At 48.4% G+C, this 19,452-nt stretch overlaps 1 protein-coding gene across 3 annotated transcripts in view; it reads left to right on the plus strand.

Annotated features, from left to right (window-relative positions):
- The first annotated feature begins 2,589 nt into the window (after positions 1 to 2,589).
- The window catches only part of TYRO3 (TYRO3 protein tyrosine kinase), a 39,835-nt gene continuing 22,972 nt past the window's right edge, over positions 2,590 to 19,452 (plus strand). The window contains exons 1-6 of one of the 3 annotated variants that reach the window (XM_042869032.1): positions 2,590 to 2,743; positions 5,539 to 5,722; positions 7,919 to 8,019; positions 11,983 to 12,153; positions 14,760 to 14,846; positions 18,907 to 19,022. In XM_042869032.1, coding sequence (XP_042724966.1) covers positions 2,656 to 2,743; positions 5,539 to 5,722; positions 7,919 to 8,019; positions 11,983 to 12,153; positions 14,760 to 14,846; positions 18,907 to 19,022 — 747 coding nt within the window. In that variant the 5' untranslated portion in view covers positions 2,590 to 2,655. Of the gene's footprint in view, positions 2,744 to 3,818; positions 3,834 to 5,538; positions 5,723 to 7,918; positions 8,020 to 11,982; positions 12,154 to 14,759; positions 14,847 to 18,906; positions 19,023 to 19,452 lie in introns of those variants that run through there. The other 2 variants (XM_042869019.1, XM_042869022.1) reach the window with 2 other exon arrangements.

The following is a 19,452-nucleotide window of genomic DNA, read 5'->3' on the forward strand; positions in this document are numbered from 1 at the left end:
ACACTGTATGTATGATTTACGTGACATTTTCATTCTGACAGCTTGGCATTTACTGTGAAAGATATGTAACACACAGGATGTGTTAGTTTGTCACCTCTAAAAAAGAATAACCATTCTAGACACGAGGAAGAAACCAGGTTTAGGCTTAGGATAATGATTATTGTTGGACTAGGGCCAAAATCCCGAAGTCGATAAAAGTCAAAACAAAATCAAAACTTAGACCCACCCCACAATGACCCAGTCCTGTTCCCTACTGATATCATGGCACTCCTGGCGGAGCTGAGAGCCTGGGATAAGGATAGGATCAGACCCGACCTCCAGACTCAGATTTGTCTCTGGTTTACTGGAGTAAAGGCAAGCCTTGCATAGGTTTCCCTCCTCTTGTCTTCACACACACAGAAAGTTTAAACCAGCACATATGGAAGATCTGAGAGCTGGAGGAGGCTGAAGCCTCAAGAAATAGAGAGGCTGGAATATTTCAACACTGCTTCTGACTGAAGGAGGTGTTAGGGAGGAAGATGAGAAAGAAAGGCAGAGATGGTAGAATAGCATAAATTAGAAGGGAACAGAGTTCAGATGCAGCTCAGATGAATGAGCAGCAGAAATCAGTTACAGCAGGCTCAGGCACAGAGGCAGGTTGTGCAGCTGCTACATCTACCTGCAACTTTAAATACCATTCCCATGCCTTGCCATGGCCTGCTTAGTCTGATGTGTATTTCAGGACTGAGTGTTATATTTGGGTCCTCAGAAGTGGCCACATCAAACAGTGTTATTATCCGACATGAACAAGCTCTAGCAATCCCATTATTATGATGGACTGGGCAGAGAAAGGAGACAGTTTATGCCAAGTTTAACCTTTGCAATGTGCTCAAAAGCTGCTGCAATATCCAGAGCTCTTGGACTGTGTCCTTGTGAGAGGTTGAGAAGCCCAGAGGGTTTTTATTTCCTTACTGCTCACAGTCTAGCCCAGCTTTGGGGCACTTATTTGAGAACTATTCTCTAAGATGTAAACAGCCCTATGTAGAGCTCCCTGCTGTTACACACCACGGCTGCTGGTAGAAGTGACTGGAAAGCTGGGAGCAGCTCCGGGCTGTCCTTGAACCAGCTGGCTTCAGCAAAGGGCCTGTGCAGGGAGCACCTGATCAGCCATCTCAGGGCTCCTGCTCACAGAGCATGGCTGCTCCTGATGCCCTCAGGAATCACACTGTTGTCACCCACTGCTGCAGCAGCAGAAGTAAGGAGAAGAGGAGGGCACTGAAGCCACCTGTGTGCCTCAGTGCTGTCTCCTTTGCCTTAATGCAGCACCACCATCACCGGTGTCATGACCTGCAGTACAAAGCCACACAGATTAATGCAGCAACACCAATGGCCAGGAGAGAGTATTTGTCTTCAATTCCTAAAAGCATTTTGGAATCACCAGTTTCTCAGATTCTGCACAGCAGTGCTGCACTCCTCTGTAAGTTTTCCCACAGCAGTTTGCACTCCAACTGGCAACGCGTGCCGGATCTTGGTCCAATTTCCATGCAGTTCTTCCTGTTGAAATAAAGCCCTTCTCAGACATTCTGAAGCCAGATCCCCCGCTACTGACAATTCCAATTGTTCCTCTGCTTCCAGCAAAGCGTGACTGCCTCCTACCAGCCCAGGGCCTGGCCCACGTGGCACAGGAAGGCCTTCCCACTGCCATCTTACGACTCTGTCCCTCTGTCCCTTCCCCACCAGCCCCAGCAAGGCTCCTCATTGTGCCCAGTGCCCCAGTGCGGATTGCAGGGGCACAGAGAGTTGCAGGGCCACCAGTTAAGTGCTGTAGTTGCTACTGCAGAGCTGAATGCTGCACCGTAATGACTGTGCTTCTTATGGCATCCTTTCAACTGAGATTCTCACCATAATCCCTGTGAAAAGACAGTGCCAGATTTTGTTTCGTCAGTGACTTTCCCCACACTTTGCGGGTCACTTTGTGAGAGCCGAGATCTCCTCAGCCCTCCTCTTGCCCTCGAAGCAGCAGAAAGGAGGCTGAGGGTGCACATCCCTGCAGGAAGGACGGACAGAGCAGGGGTGCTGAGGTCTGCGGTCCGCACCAGAGCCTTGGCTGAGGGGGGCTGAACCCCCACCATCCCCTCTGCCCGGCGAGGGCGGCTCCCGAGCCACGCTGCCCTCCGCTCCCACACGGAGGCCCCGAGGGAAGTGGTGTCCTCTCCCCGATGCCCCGTGCGCGGCAGCCCTTCGGTGGTGCTGCGGGAACGACCCCCCCGGCCCCCCCAGGCCCCACGGCTCTGCCCGCCTCGGGCCGGGCTAGGAGAGGCCGGTGGCGGCGGCGGGGCGGTGATTTTCCGCTCCAGGGGCCGCTCATGTATATTTATTTATGCCGTGATGTCAGAGGGGGACCACGGCTCGCGATGACCGCCCGAAAGCGCCATTTCCTGGCGGAGAAGGCGGTGGCGGAGGGCCGGGCCCGGCCCCGGGGGAGGAGCCGCGCGGCCGCGCGCCGACAGGGGGAGAGAGCCCGGCACTGAGCGCCCAGCGGCGGAACTGCGCCGCGCAGCACCGGGAGCGCCGCTGACCCGGCCGAAGCCGCCGCGGAACTTGGAGCGTTCCCGCAGCGTCGAAGGGCGGCCCGGCGGAGCCGAGGAGCCGGGGGAGGATGGTCGTGCGGGAGCGATGGAGCTGAGGCGGAGCATGGCGCTGCCGCGGCTCTTCTTGCTGGGACTGTGGGCTGCGGCGCTCCGGGACGGCGCCGTGGCGGCAGGTGAGGCGCTGACAGCCCGGCGGGGACACGGGGCCGACGCCGCCACAGGTGGCCGGGTCTTAGCGTGCCCGCGAGGCCGGGCTGCGGGGAGCGGGAGCCGCGGTTGGCGGCGGGCTCGGAAAGCCTCGGGGGCCGGCGGAGGCATCGCCCCGGAGCTTGCCTCGCTCGGGTCTCCTCGGAGGAATGCCGGGCGCGAGGCGTTCCCGGGCGGCTTTTGCTGGTGTTCTTTCTGAACTGGTTTCCCGAAGTTTCACCTCCGGGACCGCTCGGTGCCCGGCGGGCAGGAGGCGGCGGGACGCGGGAGCGGCGGCGCCGCGGCGGGACGGGACGGGCAGCGGCCAGCCGGAGCGGCGGGCACGGCGGGGCACGGGAAGCTGCCCGCAGCGCGCGCGGACAGCGGCCGTCTCCCCCTCGCTCCAGAAATAACTTCAGCAGACCGTGCTTCTGTTCCCAGCCATCAAAAGATTCAGCTGTCTCAAGAGTTTGTTTTTTTAAAAACTACCACAGGCAGATCCGCTGCCTTTGTGTTTGACAGCCGGTGTGTTCTTTTGCTGTCAGTTCCGTCTGTTGGCGAGGAATGTGACATTATTTCATTTCAAGCAGCCCTGCACGCTGCAGCGGGAGCCGCTGGTGCAGATCGGCTCGGAGGAGCCCCGCGGGGTGAGGTTGTTCCCTGTGCTGCCCAAGTGCTGTCAGATGGGAAGGTGTGAGTGGAGAATAGAAGGAGGAAAGGGAGGTGTTCAAATTAACTTTGATCGCCTCTGTGCTCCCTCTCGATAACTGCAGGAAGGGTGCTGCAGATTAGGCTGCATTTTGTCAGAAACCTGTGAATTTACCAGAAGACTCTGACCTGTATTTCCTCATTTCAGTCGGTACTGACAGGGGGTTCGTTATACTTAGACGATGTGGAGAATTACAACTTGGGCTGAATGCTCACACTGTATGTTAAATTCCTCCAGCGTTACTTAGTGTGGGAACTGAAACCATAAAGGGTCTCTAATGACACTTCATTGTTTAATTTATGGCTCACTCTTCAGCAGAGCCAGCCTGGGGAGTCCGGGTAGCTTGCTTCTCCTTTGAGGCACCTAAGGTGAGAGAGTGCCGGTCAGTGTCCATGTGCTCAGCTGCCTGCCCATGCTGGTTTGCTGTAGCACAGAGAGCCTTTGTGCAGCTTTCAGCTTTCCTGTTTTGCTCCAGCGCTGAGCAGTGGCAGGGGAGGCTGTTTTCTGGCACGCACAGAGATATGCAATTTGTGTTACAGATGAGTTAAGTAATGTGAGATTAGATCATCCTCACCCAAGGTGATTAAATCCTTAGCCCTGCAAACCAGTTGCAGAGCCTAACCTAAAGCTAGCTTACTAGTTTTGCTGTGCTTTTTGTCAATTTTCTGAATTAACAGCAGCAGGTATGCAAAAACACAGTGTGCTGGCAGCAGCTGTTAGCAGCTGGTGGGACTCCATGGGGGAACATCCTGCTGCCAGCATTCAGGGCTGCTTGGGGTGCTGGGCTGCACACTTTCCCTGCTGCTGCAGGAGTTGTGGGGCTTGGGGGGGGTGGCATGCAATGCACCTCTGTGTTTGGTCACCTTTGGGTGTGATGGAGTTGTAGAGCAGCAGGGCTGCTGGCTCAACAGTGCTCTGTAGGGCAGTGAGGCATCCTGCAAGCAGCTGGCAGCCAGTGCCTGTAATGCGTGGTGCTGCACCAGAGAGGGGGAGAGGTGGGGTGGTGTTGTTGGTGTTTGTTTTTGTTGTCTTTTCCTGAAGGATGCGGAAGCCGCTCTCAGGACATAATATTGAGCTGGGCTAGACCTGTTCTGATCTGTCGGTCCTGTGCCACTGCATAGGAAATGGCCACTCTCCCTAACAAAACCAGCTTCACATTTATTTTCCACATTCCACCTTTCCCACGGTCTCCTTTGATCCTCTGGTTCCTTTTTTATTTGCCATCTTTCTTAAACGTGCTCCTCCAGCTGGCTTCCGTGCTCTCTCATGGTAACACATTCCATAGATGCACTCTGCTCGAGGGAAGCACTCCCCACCCACCCACCCACCCACACACATTGCTCTGGGCCAGATGCCGATTGCTTCTGGGGCAGCATGGCAGTGAGCAGCTTCACTGGCGCTGGTCCTGCTGCTTTAGGGTAGCAGCTCTATGACCCGAGCACACCACAGTCCTTTGGCTGGGGCCAGAGACTGGGGAGGCTGCTGGGGCACACGTTTGCATTGGGTAGCAAATCCCTGCTCAGCAATGAGGTGTGCTGCAAAACAGGCTTTGCTTTCACAGGTCTTGTAAATGGCAGGGAGGCTTCCTGTAACACGGAGGAGCTGTGTACACTGAATAACATGGCATAATTGAGTCTTTCTTGCGTCCCAGCTCTTTTCAGATGTGTACAATGGAGCAAGCAAGATGCTTTCTTAGCAGCACAGGAGCTCTGTAGCTGAAATGAAAGCAGGGGAGAAAGAGGGAGGTGTGGTACTGCAGTGAGAATGTGCTTAATGTAGCTGGACTGCAGGCATGGCCAAACTCTGGCCTTTTGGGCTGGTTCTGCCTGGTAGCATTACCTAGTGCTGAGCAAGCAGAGCTGGGAGCAGCCCCATGTGCAGACTGAGCACCACCTCTCTCCACTATAGCAATCTTGGTGCCTTTGGCTGTTGCCAAGCAGAGGCAAGACTGCTGCTCTATTTGCAGAGCATTCTGGTAGGGTATGTAATTCCAGAGCGCCAACCTGGAGTAATTTGCTGTACTCCAACCCCCCTTTTTTCTGGGGGTGGGGAGGAGTAGTATTTTTCTTTTAGGTATGAAGTTTACAGGATCTCCAATCAAATTAAAGGTGTCCCAGGGTCAACCCGTCAAACTAAATTGCAGCCTGGAGGGAATGGAAGATCCCGAGATGTTGTGGATCAAAGACGGAGCAGTGGTGCAAAGCGTAGACCAGGTGTACATTCCAGTAGATGAAGATCACTGGATCGGCTTCCTCAGGTACACCAGATGTGGAGAACGAAGACTATCATGGAAGCTATTGCAGTGTTCTGCTGTCAGCTATAGCTTTGTGACTGCAGTGACCTCGGTGGGCAGGGTCCTTTGGCCTGCAGTTCAGCATATGGCTAAGGCATAACTGAGAGCAGAACTGAAGTCACTGAAGGCTGAAGCGATACACTGGAACCCTACTGGTTTCCTGACTGCTGTGCTAACAGGTGCTTTGCTAACACTTGTACTGCTTGAAACATGACTTCAAGGTGAAAGGCTGTTCTTGCCTTGTTCGTTCATCTTGCTCTGCTGCGCAGCTGGAAGACTAATGCCTGACTTACAGGTTCTCTCTCTTGTACTCTGTTTTCTTTCTCTCTCTCGAGCTGTCAGTCTGCCTGAGGGGTGAGCCTTGTTCATTGAAAGGGAGATTCCCAGGACTCCATCTGCTTTCTCTCTTTGAGGAAGTGTATTTGGCATCTGAACCTTCCCTGAGTTATTTTGCAGAGATTTTTCTAATATGTTTACTCCACACGATACCAGGCTTGCCCTGCTCAGAGGCTCAAGAACTCCCTTCTGCAGCGCAGCTTTCTGCGAGCTTAATGCAGCAGGAGGTGAGTGTTGGTGAGTTCTTGAAATGAGTTAAACAGGATCCAAGCCTCTGGCTCTTTTTCTTTACATAAGGAGAGTTTGTACAAGCAAGCATGCCATCACTCTGAGGGCTCAAAACTGTTAACTGACTAAGAATAAATCTTCTGAGCTGAGGCTTCTCCTCTTAGGTCTCTTGGTGTGGCATTGCATGGAGTCTCCAGTTCCAGCCACTAAAAATTTTGTGACTTGCCTGTAATAAATGTTCTCATAGGAAAAAAAAAAAAAACACCTCTATGCCTTGTGGAACTGTTGCATAACGTTATGTTATGGAAACAGTTTGTCTTGAATCTATACCATTTACTTCTTCCCGTTCTGCTTTGCCTCTGTCAATCTGATCTCTTCTCACATCTTGCTTATTTCCACTGAGAATTTTCTGCAGCCCCAGGGCTAAGTTAGGGTGCTAAATCCAGATGTCTCCATGTTTCTCTCCTTTTTCTTTTCTGCTACTGAACTGGTCATTTCTCTCCACTGCGTGACTCTGCAATCGCTGTGTTTCAGAACATGTGTCTGAATGGGCAGGACTGCTGCTTCCAAGGGAAGGTACAGCTCTGAAAATCAGGCTGTAATGGGACCATTGTGTGTATTTCACCAAATACTCTCCCTTTTCAGTCTTCTGTCCTGATACATCTTTCCCTGTCTCCAAGAAGGACTAGTGTTAGGAAAGTGGGTCTCAGATGTGCTGAAGATCCCTGCATGACAGTAGGCACATGGCTGCTCATCCTGACGGGGCAGTAGACGTTGCTATAATGACAGGCACTCAGAGTCACACTGGTACCTTTGGTAGCTGTAGCAGCTTTGGGACCAAATTCTGCCTTACTCACTACACTGTCTTCATATCAGAAGCAGCTGAGATGCTGCAGATATCCAGTGGTGGATGGAGGAGCAAAATTTCTCCTATGAACAGCTCAGTTGCCGCAACTGCTTTCCCCTGTTTAGGTGCATCCTTTCAGAAGGAGAGTTGATGCTAAGCAAGTAACAGTGTAGAAGGGTTTGTAGGGTGAGGTCAGGGTGTGGAGTAAGCAGTGTAACCTCTTCAAAAGCACAAGCTGAGAGCTGCAAGTTGTCTTGCAGTGTGAAATGCTTTAGAATAACACCGAGCACAGTGAAGTGACCTATTTATTCCCACAGGAAGCTGTCCAGGCACCTAACTGAGGAAGAACAGTTGGGCTCATTGGAGGCGTGTGATTTGGAGTTTTCCGCTAGTTCAAGCACTGTGGGCTGAGCTGTTGCTCTCAAGGAGTAGATAGTCACGACTCAGGATCAAGGAGAGGACCGACCTCTTGCAGTTCTCTAAGGACACAAATTACAGGTTTTCTGCAAGGGTATTTCAGAGAGAGGTTGTCTGCTCTGCTGAGGATCCTTCCGTCCACTCTAGGGAGGAGCCTCCTTTCTCCACTGGTTTCCATGTGCTTTGTGCTGGCTATTGCCCTCCTCCCCAGAGCTGGCTGCATTTCTGTGGCTGCTGTCTGTGCATCTGGTTTGCCAAATTCTAGAGGGTCCTTTGGGGCAAAACGTGCTTTATCCACATAAAATATCGATATGGCTTTTGACTTTTTTCAGCCTGAAATCCGTCGAGAGGACAGATTCTGGGAAGTACTGGTGCCAGGTTGAGAACGGGGGGAAGAAGGAAGAATCACAGCAAGTGTGGCTCATAGTGGAAGGTAAGGAGGAGTAGTAGTGCTGGTTTCCTTTCAGATTGACCCATCAATATACTTCAGGTGGAAGTGATGAGAATGGTTTGCTCGAGTGACAAGCTTCTTTGCTCTGAACCACTGCTGATAACTGCAGTGAGGTCGCTCCAGAGCAGGACTAAGAAATGAAAGGGTAGTAACTTTGAGGAAAGGAGCTGTCAGTTTATTAGCCTTCTGGTTTTATTTTGGCACATTTCCCTCCAGTCCCTCAGTCCACCGTTGCTTTGGTCTTCAAATAGTTTATAGAATAGGCTGAAAGGGATCCATGGGGATCATCTGCTCCAGCCTTCTTCTCAAAGCAGGGCTTCAGATGGTTCTGTGTATTGGTCAAACAGATCTTTGAGGGCACAGTACAACTTTAACCCAGTTCTGAGAGCTTCGGGTGAAGCGCTGTACATCAGCGCTTCATAGACACACCTTGATGTGGCACCGTTTGCCTAGCCTTATTTGACAAAATACAACTTGTGGGTAGTTGTCTAAAAGTTACCTGAAGCAGAGTGGTTTGGTGGCTTCTTATTGCCTGCATTTCATTTCCCTTAAGCCTTGTTAAGTCCTTGGAAGCTGGTAGTAATAGGATGGTGCAATATTTGATGAGGCAGTTGACGGGAACAATGTATTTGCATAGAGAACTGGATTCTTGGGTGTAATTAGTAACATTTTGGGCCAGAGTTTGATCAGTGCTTTTAAAGAGGGGGCATAGGTTGGGTGCCACCGAAGATGGTGTCGTTTGGATGGCATTTTACAGCAAAGGTCTTGCTCATTCAGAGGTGTGGAAACGTTCGTAGTGGTTCTCATGGGAAGAAGAATGTTGTCCTGCAGTTGTCTTCATGAGTTCCAGGGGTTTGTTCACCTAAAACTTCAGGCACAGCTCCACCTGAGAAACATTACTTGTAGCTTAAAATTTGCTTCTGTATGAGGTTTCTATTTCTCTTCCAATTGCCATGGCCCATTCCAGAGGTGGCTGCATTTGCATGGTGGGTGCATTAGGAGTGATTGGGTAGCTCAGTATGCTGAGCAATCTGAAAAACAAAGGAGCCCTTCTGGATAATACAGGCAGAAAAGAACAAAGTCACAAAAACCAGCTGCAGCTAGAGAAGGGGGAGTGCTGTGAATGAAGGCCAAAGCTTACAGCAGAACGAGCTAAAAATGCATCTAGTCACTTTTATGAGAAAAGCAAGTATGACAGAAACTAGTTAAACTTGAACTGAGTGTGTAGTCATGTGAACTGGAAGGTAGTGGAAAAAGATAAAAAATTAACAAGAAGTGATAAAGGGTGGATTTAAAAATAATAAACTGAAACTAGCTGCTGTTAGCATAAGAAAATGCTTGGGAATGCAAATGCCTGTCAGTCCCGCCTTCACTGTTATCTCTGAGTGTATTTCTTCCTTGGGCATGCCAGCTTTATCTAGAAGTGATTTGCTGTTTTAATAGTGACTGTTCTACTCTTTGACTGAGAGGGAATCTTTTCTGGTCACATACACAGCCCTCTGTAGGCGTTGACACCCTTCACTATGCTGTACAGTGCAATAGTAGACTTGGGGATCTAACTTACAGTGAGATATGTAATATCTGTGGGTGGAGATTCACTTAGTCTTTATCAGACAGAAGTTGGTGTTTGAACTGTGTCTGTAATACAATGCAAATGTTTGACTGTATGAAACACTCCTCAGAATTTACAAAAACAAAATGACTGAGAATGTTTCTGGTGTAGCAACTAGATTCTGGCTTTACTAAGAAGGTGATAGTGTTTGATGCTTGAAGAGGTAATCCAGAGGCATGCTGTAGAGTGACCATCTGAAAATAAGGATTATCCTTCTTATAGAACTTTCCCTCTGAAGTTACACCCCTGACCACGGGGCTGTCCCTGAGGCTGCTGACCCCCAATATGCCTGTGGAGTCAGCACCCCAGCCTGACACACACAGATAGGTTCACCTTAATACTGTCTAAAATCTGAGCTGTAGAAGATTGTCCCTGTAGGGTGGATGCTGGAATAAAGAATGCACAGGCTCATTTTCTGATTTTTGCCAATGCTTTCCTGGCTGTTGGCTGCTAGCTGCCTCCATGGTGCATCTGTGAGATGTGGGTGCTGGCACTCACCTCCTGCTGGGAACTGGGAGGCTCAAAATGCCGCAGACAGCGAGGTGTCCAGGTAATGTATTTACAGGGGCAGTGCAAGTTCCTGAGCCAGATGAGTCAGCTGCACTCCCTAAACTATGAGAGTTTTTAATTGTGGTCGTGGCTGATCTGGTTAGTTGCTACCAAAGTGAGAAAACCTGCTGAGCGGGACAGGATCCTCCCAGAAGGTTACCTTGGGTGCCATGGCAAAGGAACAGCAGGCAGTGATCCAGCTCATGGGTAGAAAGGGACACCGGTATTTTCCCCTCTGGCCTCTCTAGAAAAGGAGGACAAAGCAGGTGGAGGTTTCACAGGTGGTATCTGAAAAGTTCGTTCTCTTCTATTCTTTATGCATGACTGCAGTAAACAAGTAAAGCATGTAAGCACAAATGAGCGATGAATCGTGGCAATGGCTATCCGTGTTCTGAGCCCTGGTTTTTGTGCAGATTGGCAGTGTCATTCCTGAGGTGACCTATTTTTAGACCTGTTTAAGATGATTCGTTTACATCACTTGGAAGGGACAAGTGGCAAGGAAGAGAGGAAGGCACGGAGAAACTGCCACATGAAGGACACAAATGGTGACCAGGCTGTCAGTAAAAGATGGAGGATGGCACTTTTAGTTGTAGAGCAGAGGGAATGACAAGCATTAGGCTCCTAAATCTATCTCAGTACCTACTAATTGCCTGCTTTTGCACATGCTCAGCATCTGCTGTGTCAGCTGGAGCCATGCGGACCTGTCACCTCTGGCTGAGGGCAGGCAGGTGACCTAAGCGTGTGAGGGACCAGTATTGTTCATTGCTCTTTCTGTTAGCAGTTTCCCAAACACTTTCTCTGTCTGGGGGTGCCTCATTTCTCCTTTCAGTGTAGACGCTGTCATTAGCTGCTGTGCTTGAGTTTAAAAGGCGCTCAGCACTTCTCTGGGCCTTCAAGTCCTCCACTGGTCACCAGAAGTGGGTGTCACTTGTTACTTAGTATTGGTAGCTGCTGAAACTGCATGACTGGTTTGAAACACTGAAACCACCAGAGGCTTGGCACTGCCTGTAAGAGGAAGCGTATCTCTGGATGCACTGCATTGCACTGGGCTGTTACCAGTTGAGAGAAGTCCTGAGGTAGCCTTACTGCAGCTCCCTAAGGTTCTGATCCGAGGCCTGTTGCACCAAGCTGGACTTTTGCCACTGTGGCAAACAGATACTTACTGAGCTAATTACATTTATGTTAGCTCTGTAACAAATCATCCCTAATTTCAGAGCAGTCTGATTCTCTCAGTGTTGAGCATGCTGGGCAGCCCCTCCATTCAATTTGGCTGTGCAGAATGTTGTGAGTGATCCCTGCATCTCATCAGAGGAGTTCTCTCCTCATTCACACATTACTAGTTTAATGTGTTTGGAAAGTTCCGTTTTTAATGTGTGGCAAGAAGTATCTGCAGCTGGGTTAAACGTCTTAAAAATGGTGTCAGGCATGGCTATGGATATGGACTGTTGCTTCTTAAAGCTCCATTATCTCCAACTGAAAAAATTAGCAAATAATACTGTTAAAAGCTACTTTATAGGGAAGTTTTGAAGGAGGCTTGGTGAAAGAGAGATTTTCAAAGGCATTTTGGGGAGGAAGCATTCTTTTCTCACTGGCTTATAGTAGGAATGAATGGCCATTCACATCCTGAGGTGATCTAGCATATCTTGTTAAGGGCTTGGGCAGGGTCAGATTAGGCACAGGGGCAGGGTAGATGGGTGTCCAGTGTTGAGCACTGGTATTAGAGGTAAAAAACAGAGTTGGAAAAAGCCTCTCAAGTTCCTATCACTTGTCTGTTGCTTTTCTAGGTGTGCCCTACTTTACTGTGGAACCTGAGGATGTGTCCGTGTCCCCTAATGCCCCATTTCATATGGCCTGTGCTGCTGTTGGTCCCCCTGAACCAGTGACAATTGTCTGGTGGATGGGAGACTCTAGAGTGGGGCTTCCAGACATCTCCCCCTCCATCTTAAACGTGTCAGGTAAGGCTGCTGCCAGTGCACAGGGTCACTGAGCATCAAAAGTGTGGAAAGGGAGAGGAGAGCTCTCTTCCATATATGCCTAAGTGACGCTGAGTCGCCACACAGTTTGGGAATGTTCTTTGACTGCATGTGAGGGCTGAGAGATTATGAACACAACATATGAAGCCAGATCATCTTGGAGGATGATGGCTGTGTTTTCTGCTGGGGCACGGGCTCCTCAGAGCTCAGGTGGAGCTGGCACTGTGATGAAGATGCTACTGGAGACGTGATGCATTGGGTGCCTCTTCTGTTGTTCCACCTACATGGAGTGTGTTTATGGCTTTATTAAATGACTCTGTTGGTGATGTTTGGCTTAGAAACCTGAAAGCATTCACATGTAACAGACACCACCTCCTCTTTCCACATATAGCCATGTCATGCACTGCTTTCCCCTCTCCCCCTCACTCCAGTCTCACAGCTATGCTGGATATTGTTGTCATTAAAACCTGACCTCTTCATGTATTTTGGCACTTTTAGGCTGTTTGTATTGATGCTGAAATGGGCTGGTTGACAACCTCAGAGACAACAGTTTGCTCCAGAGCTGGTGGTAGTGTGTGGTGGTAACTGCCTTCCCACCAGGAGCCAGTAGTATTTTGGGCTCTCCTCAGCCTGCTTTCAGGATAGGGCGGTGTATAACTACCAGTAGCTATTCTTGTCATTATCCTCCTACAGGTAACTTAATTCTAGTTACTTGTCCAACAGCTTTGTGATGCGTCTCTATGCTGCTATTATTGTTGGCAACCCCGAGCCGAGCTTGAACTAACTAGGTTTTATGACTCAGATTCATCTCTGGGGCCTCTTCCTCAGTGTTAATACAGTTAACACCCAGAGGGAGTTTGTTTGTCTAAATCTCTGGCCATCCTTCAAGCTATCCAATCCAATTAAGCATTCCCTTTAAACCTAATTTGTATGTAAATCAGAACTTGGTTTGTGATTTGCGATGGTTTTATCATCAGTTCCCTCTTCTACGTAGTCGCTGGATGCTATTCCAAGTTGGAAATGAAAACTGCTCCCTTATGATATAATCTGCTGGTTGAAAACTGAAAAGACTGATCATTGAAAGGGAGAAAATGGTTAAAAAAAGTGTCCTTTCTTCTACTGACCTCATCTTTTGGTGCCTCACTAAGCTTTTGACATTGTAGGGCAGTGGTGGAGCTGAAAGGCCAGGTGCTGGCATTTTATCTCTTTTATTTAATCAAAAGGAAAAAGGCAAAATTGATAGTTTTCTCACCTGGAAACTAGCTTCTGAATTACTTAGAATTTTAACTGCATAGGACTAATTAGGATTTTCCTTGGGGGCTCTTCTCTTTGCTGAGGCATGTCAAAAGATGGTTGGTCACGCATTGTAAACTAATGAAAATGTCAAATGATGGAGAAAATAATGATTAAGTAGTGTCCAGAAAGCAAACCTTTAAAAGATTTGTCAAGCAATTTGTTAAAAGGCCTGTTGTGTTTGGGAAGGGGTGCTGGTAGTGGTGTTGGAGAGCAAAGAGGTATTGGTTTGTGATGCCCTTCGCGTTTTCCTGTATTTGATCCTGTCTTTGGGAAGTGCCTTGCATGTCAGGTGCTTCTCTGTTCTGCTGCGTGCTGGCAACCCTTTCCTCTGCCTGACTGGGGTGATTGAATGGATCTGAAATGTACTGGTCTTTTATTTTGTGGCAGTCCCTCCTGTCCTCTACTACATCTTCTTTGCAATGCTGTCAGTCTCAGGCTCTTAGAAGATGTATCACAGGGCAAAAACAGATACTGTGCAAGCTGCACCACGTGGTTCTGAGAGACCTTTCCCCTCCTGAACTGCATGCCCATAGTGTCCCAGCACTTAACCTTTCTCAGATAGAGCCCTGTAAGGCAGCTGAGGGCCAAACAGAGTGGGGAAAAAAAAAAATGCTGGTTGGTTATGATTCTCTAGGCAGCTTTGCAAATGTGTCCTAGTCATGCTCGATTATCAGTATGATGACATGTTCAGGCCCTGTGGGATGGATAGGTGCTCACAGAAGAGAGTGTGCATAGCCATCCCATTTATTGAATCACCCCTGCAAAGTGCCTCCATGCTGATGCAGCAGTGTTTTGCTTTTATTTCCTTTACATGTCTTCCAAAGTTGGATGCAAGGCGAGGGGCAGGTGGGCATTAGCTGGAAGCCCACATGTCTGGCTGGAAGCCTGCCTGGTGGTGGCTGTTGTAGAGGAGCTCAGGTGTCAGGCTGAGAGCTGGAGTGCTGATGAGACACGTGGTTCAGCGTGGTCCTTGCTCCAAGAGAGCAGTGTGTGAAAAAGGGACATCTTCTGATCAAATGCTGTGATCTGCTGTTCTGCCAGGTTCGTCCTTCTTTTGCACTGCTTTCTGAAGCTTCGAGGAAGGCTCTTCTATGCTGCCAGGTTCTCTCCATTAAAAATGTAGTTATCACATTAATTACATTGAAATTCATGTGCTTTTGATTGGCACCCAGCTCAGCTCTCCAACTGCTTGTACAGCATAAGCTAGATATCGCACCATTGAAATTCTGCTGAAGGTTGGAGCTGGATTATATAGCTGTTTGTTTTCTTTCCTTTTCTTGGCTGATTTCCAGGTATTAATCAAAGCACAGTGTTCTCCTGCGAAGCTCACAACGTAAAGGGATTGTCTTCTTCTCGGACAGCCACGGTTCAGATTAAAGGTGAGAGGATGGGGGTGGGAGGCGGGTTTGCACTGTGGGGAGTGGAGGAAAGGCTCCTTAATGTGAAGGGCTGCCTCGGAGCTGCCGGCAAGCTGCTGGCTGCAGCTCTGAGCAGCCAAAAGCATGCTTTGTGCTCTGCTGGCAGATCCTACTTGCTGCGCAGGGCCCTGTCCCAGGCTGTTGGAAATAAAGCACATCTGGTTCAGGAATGGAAATGGGATGTCAGATAGCACTTTCTGCTTGAAAAGAAGGAGGTCAGAGCTGTCAGATTGTTTGTGAGAGATGTAGCTGGGTATCATCTAAACCATCTCTGGGGAAACCTTTACTGCCTGGAGATAGATAGGTATTCTTAGTGCTAAAGAGGCCATTACTTCTGCTTGTTTCAGTTGGCATCGCATTAGATGCTAAAAAGAGACATGGAAGGCAATCACCAGTGGCCAATAAAACCTACTCATCCACATTGGTTTTATGGATCTTACTTTTATGTTCTTCACCCTTCAGAAACTAATTCAAAACAATTCCTAGCCCTTCCATGGGCAGATGCCATTCAGAGCCCCCAAGCTGATGGCAAATCTCCTTGCATCCAGGTGACTGAAACAGGAAAAAGCAGAGCAGTCAGCTCTTCCCTTCCTCTTCATGTTGGGATGCTTCTGCATTTGAATTTTTTGTCATGCTTTAATGCATGTTCAATCACTTGATTATCAGTTCCAGGAGACATGTCACAAAAATCGTTTGTTCCAAGAAACAGCTTATTGCTCAGCCTGTGTAACAGCAACCACTTATGTCTGTATCAGATTCGCAATTGTAGCAGGGAGTATACACTAAAATATAGCTCAAAATCCAGCTGTAGATCTGCCATTCCTACAGTGTATTTTTCTTCAGGACAAACATTGTGGTTACTGCTATGCCAAGAATGCAGCGTGCTGCTCTAGGAAGATTTACAACTTAATTTAAAAACCTTTGGAGTTGTTGCCTTAGAGGCTTGTCTACGCAGGGGAATTGGTTATTGTGAAATATATCTTCCATGGATATTTTTATCCTGGGATAGAGTTTAGTTCACAGAGCTATTAAGCTTTAAAAGTCACCTAAATGCCATAATTGGAGATAACGTTTGGCATAAACAAGCATTTCTCTTTCTCTTTTTTTTTTTTTTTAATGTTAACACATGTTTAACTATAGATAAGATGATGGGATAAAGCAAAAAAGTGCTCTAAATGCTTCAGGGTTAACCATAACATGATGAACCAACACCGCTTATTTGTGAAGGACTTAAACCTTCACATACCTGTGTGCGCTTCAGAGCTGAGGAAAGTGAGTTTCAGTGGTATGGCAGATGATATGCCAGAATGTGACGTCTTCTGAAGAGGCAGAAAGAGGTTTTAAATGTCAAATCCAGAGCTGTAGTTGTACAGTTCTAAATGTAATGCCTCAAAGATCTATCTAAAAGAGAAGTTATAAACCTAGGGAAGGGGTGAGGTGCTTCTAAAGAGCAACAGTTAGAAAATCTGGAACAAACCCTGTCAAAATTCAAGCAGAGCTTCCTAACAGGGGCATCAGCAGGGCAAGGAACTGGCCCAGATAATGTTCATTTAGTCCTTGATCCTATAAACAAGTGGACTTGAAAGATACTGCTCCTGGAAGTAGTTGTCTGTACACGTATGGTCAAGGCCTTCCTCTTTTGCACAGATCCGTCTGCTAATGAGGACTCTGAAGTCTTTCTACAATTTATTAAACCATTTGTTTCTTCTGTGTTTCCAGTGGCAAATATTTTTGCTAGGGCATTGACAAACTGGTAACATTTCTTTCTCTTTGCTACTGTTGTTGTTCATTATCTATTCTCGGTAGTGCCCACAATGTGCTCGTCTACTCCGAGCAGAAAATTACTGTTATTGTAGCTCACAGTCCCCAGCAGTGCACAAAGCCCCATTGTTTCAGGCACTCTGCAAACACAGGGGAAGTTAACTCACATAATCTTAACACTTAAGCTGCTGTTTTCAGCTGCCTTTGCTCTCATGTGTGCAGCTAAGTCTTCTAGGGTCATATCATGTGTCTCACAGTATGACCACGGCCACTCCTTTTTGTTCAGCGTGTGATGGGGAAATGCATCTGCCCCTCATGCATGCTGTAGAGTTAGGGGAAGGAACAAGCAAGCTGACCCTCTTCAGCTTCACAGTGTAGGTGTGTTTATAGCTCATTATTGATATTGCTACTATAGATCATGTCTCCTTCAGGCCCACAGTCCAGGATTGAAAATAACACTACAAACCCAAAAGTTATCATAGAGTCATTAATGTTGGAAAAGACCTCTAGCATCATTCAGTCCAACTATCAGCCCAACATGCCCACTAACCATGTCCCTAAGTGCCACATCCACACATTTCTTGAACACCTCCAGGGATGATGGCTTCATCACCACCCTAGGAAGCCCATTCTGGTGCCTTATCGCCTCTTCTGAGAAGAAATGTTTCCTAATATCCAACCTGAACCTCCCCTAGCACAACTTAAGGCTGTTGCCTCGTCCTATTGCTGTTACTTAGGGGGAGAGGCCGACCGCCACTTTGCTACTATCTCCTTTCAGGCAGTTGTAGAGAGTGATAAGTTCTCCCTTGAGCCTCTGTGTTTGCAAAAGACTTGAGGGCAGCGTTTCGGTGATACCCAAGCAAGCAAAAAGACAGCCTTTTTTCTCCTTATGATCCTGAGTACCAAAATCAAAAGGGGAAGAAAAAAAGACACTGGGAAGTCGTAAGTTAACTCCCAGAGAATGCATTGCCCATCCCAGCCCTGCGCTCTGCCCTATGACACATGTGTGCATGCGACACTTGTGCACTGTTCCATCCATGTGGTAGCCCCCCCTCCTGGTCACAAGTTACAGGACAGTGAAGGCTTTATAGGGTTAATCTGTGGCATCATCTGTTCCCTGCCTCATCCTCTCCCCCATATCTGCTGCCGTGTGTGGTGGCCCCATGGTGTTGCTGGTAGCAGAGCAGTGAGATGAGGAGCGAGGATTGCAGATGGAATACTTTTGCTTTGTGATTCTCCACTGCCTCTTTTCACTGAAGGTTGCCCAGGAGAGGTGGAAAATATGATCTGTAGGCTGAACCTTGTCCTGAGGACCTTAGATTTTTGAAAGAGAACTTCTGAGGGTATTATCTGTTGAGATGCAATAGAAAAAAAATTTTCAGTGTGGCAGTGTATGATTCTGAGAGGAACATAAGGTCAGGGAGAGATTGGTGTCTGTGAAACTGATTGTTTTTCAGGAGTGAGATGTCTAAATTAAAGCAGAGACTCAGGAGTGAAAAAGAATTGGGAGGAATGTGTCAGGAGGAGAGCCTGGAGGCCCTTGTGGTGACGGAGGTATTTGGTCAGAGCGAGTGCAGAAGCGATGCTGCAGTGCTGCTCTGTGATGTAGGAAGCACGAATGCCTGATTAAATGCCTGTCTGGGAATCCTGATTTCTGTTTCTGACTCTGCCATTAATTTGTAGTGTGGCATTAACCACGTAATAGCACTCTGCCTCAAATTGCCTCTGTAAAACAGAGAGTGCCTTAGAGTTTATTAACCCCAGAGCTGAAGGAGCAGGGTTCCACCCAGGCTCTGTTCCAGGTGCTGCTGCAGCCCAACTGTGGGGAACTGGAGTACGGTTGTACAGCGCACCCCTCCACCTGGTGCTGGCAGAGCTGCTTTGGGGCCAGACTGAACTGGGAGAGGAATTTTAAAGCCCTGATTTGTTCACAGTGCAGGCCCACAGACTGGGCTGGATCACATTTTGCAGTGGAGGGGGCAAGGAAGGGGGCTGAATAATGCAGGTGAGGGCATCGCCTGCTGCACTAAGAGTAGCTGCCGCTGTGCATCCAGCAAGTAAAGAATGGATATGGATAGCTTGTTCAATGTTAAGGTAATCGTTTCATTCACCACAGTCAGGAACACTCTAAAGATACGATATTGTACCATTTCTGTCTGCAATTTCATTGCATAATTTCTAGCCTCAAGGCTCTGTGCATTTCCATGTGAATACCTGCTCAAATCTGTCAATGCTGAAAAGTCTCTTTTTTCCTTTCCAGCCATGCCTCTGCCGCCCCTCAACGTGACGGTGAGCCAGGTCACCAGCAGCAATGCCAGTGTGGTCTGGGTGCCGGGGTTTGATGGCCGTGCTCCCCTCCATTCTTGCACTCTTCAGGTACGAGTTGTCCCACTGACAGCTCTGGTTGTCCCCTCTATGACAACAGTACGCTCTGGGTTTTCTACATGAAGAGTGAGCCACCTGCCTGAGGAGTTTGCAGGGCGTAGGGTGGTACAGGAGAAGTGGGGATGATGGTGGAAGGTGATAAGTTGGGCTTTTTTAGACAAAGTCAAGCATGCTTGCATGTTTTCATAGAATCATAGAGTGGTTTAGAGTAATTTTAAGCCCTGCCTCTAAATCTTATTTGGCTTTCTGCTGTCAAAGACCAGTTCTACCCAAAGCATCAGGGGTGATGGTATCCTTGAGCTCCAGCTTACGCTCAGCACTCAAAATCTCTAAAAAATGGGATCCTGTCTTTAAATTCCTGGAAACAATGGTAGGAGTCCAACTTCAGGCAGAGTTAGTTTCCAGCGTATGCACTTACTGT

Source organism: Lagopus leucura, unplaced genomic scaffold (genome assembly GCF_019238085.1).
Source record: "Lagopus leucura isolate 7727_CA_CO unplaced genomic scaffold, USGS_WTPT01 Super-Scaffold_1, whole genome shotgun sequence".
Taxonomy (NCBI): Eukaryota; Metazoa; Chordata; class Aves; order Galliformes; family Phasianidae; genus Lagopus; species Lagopus leucura.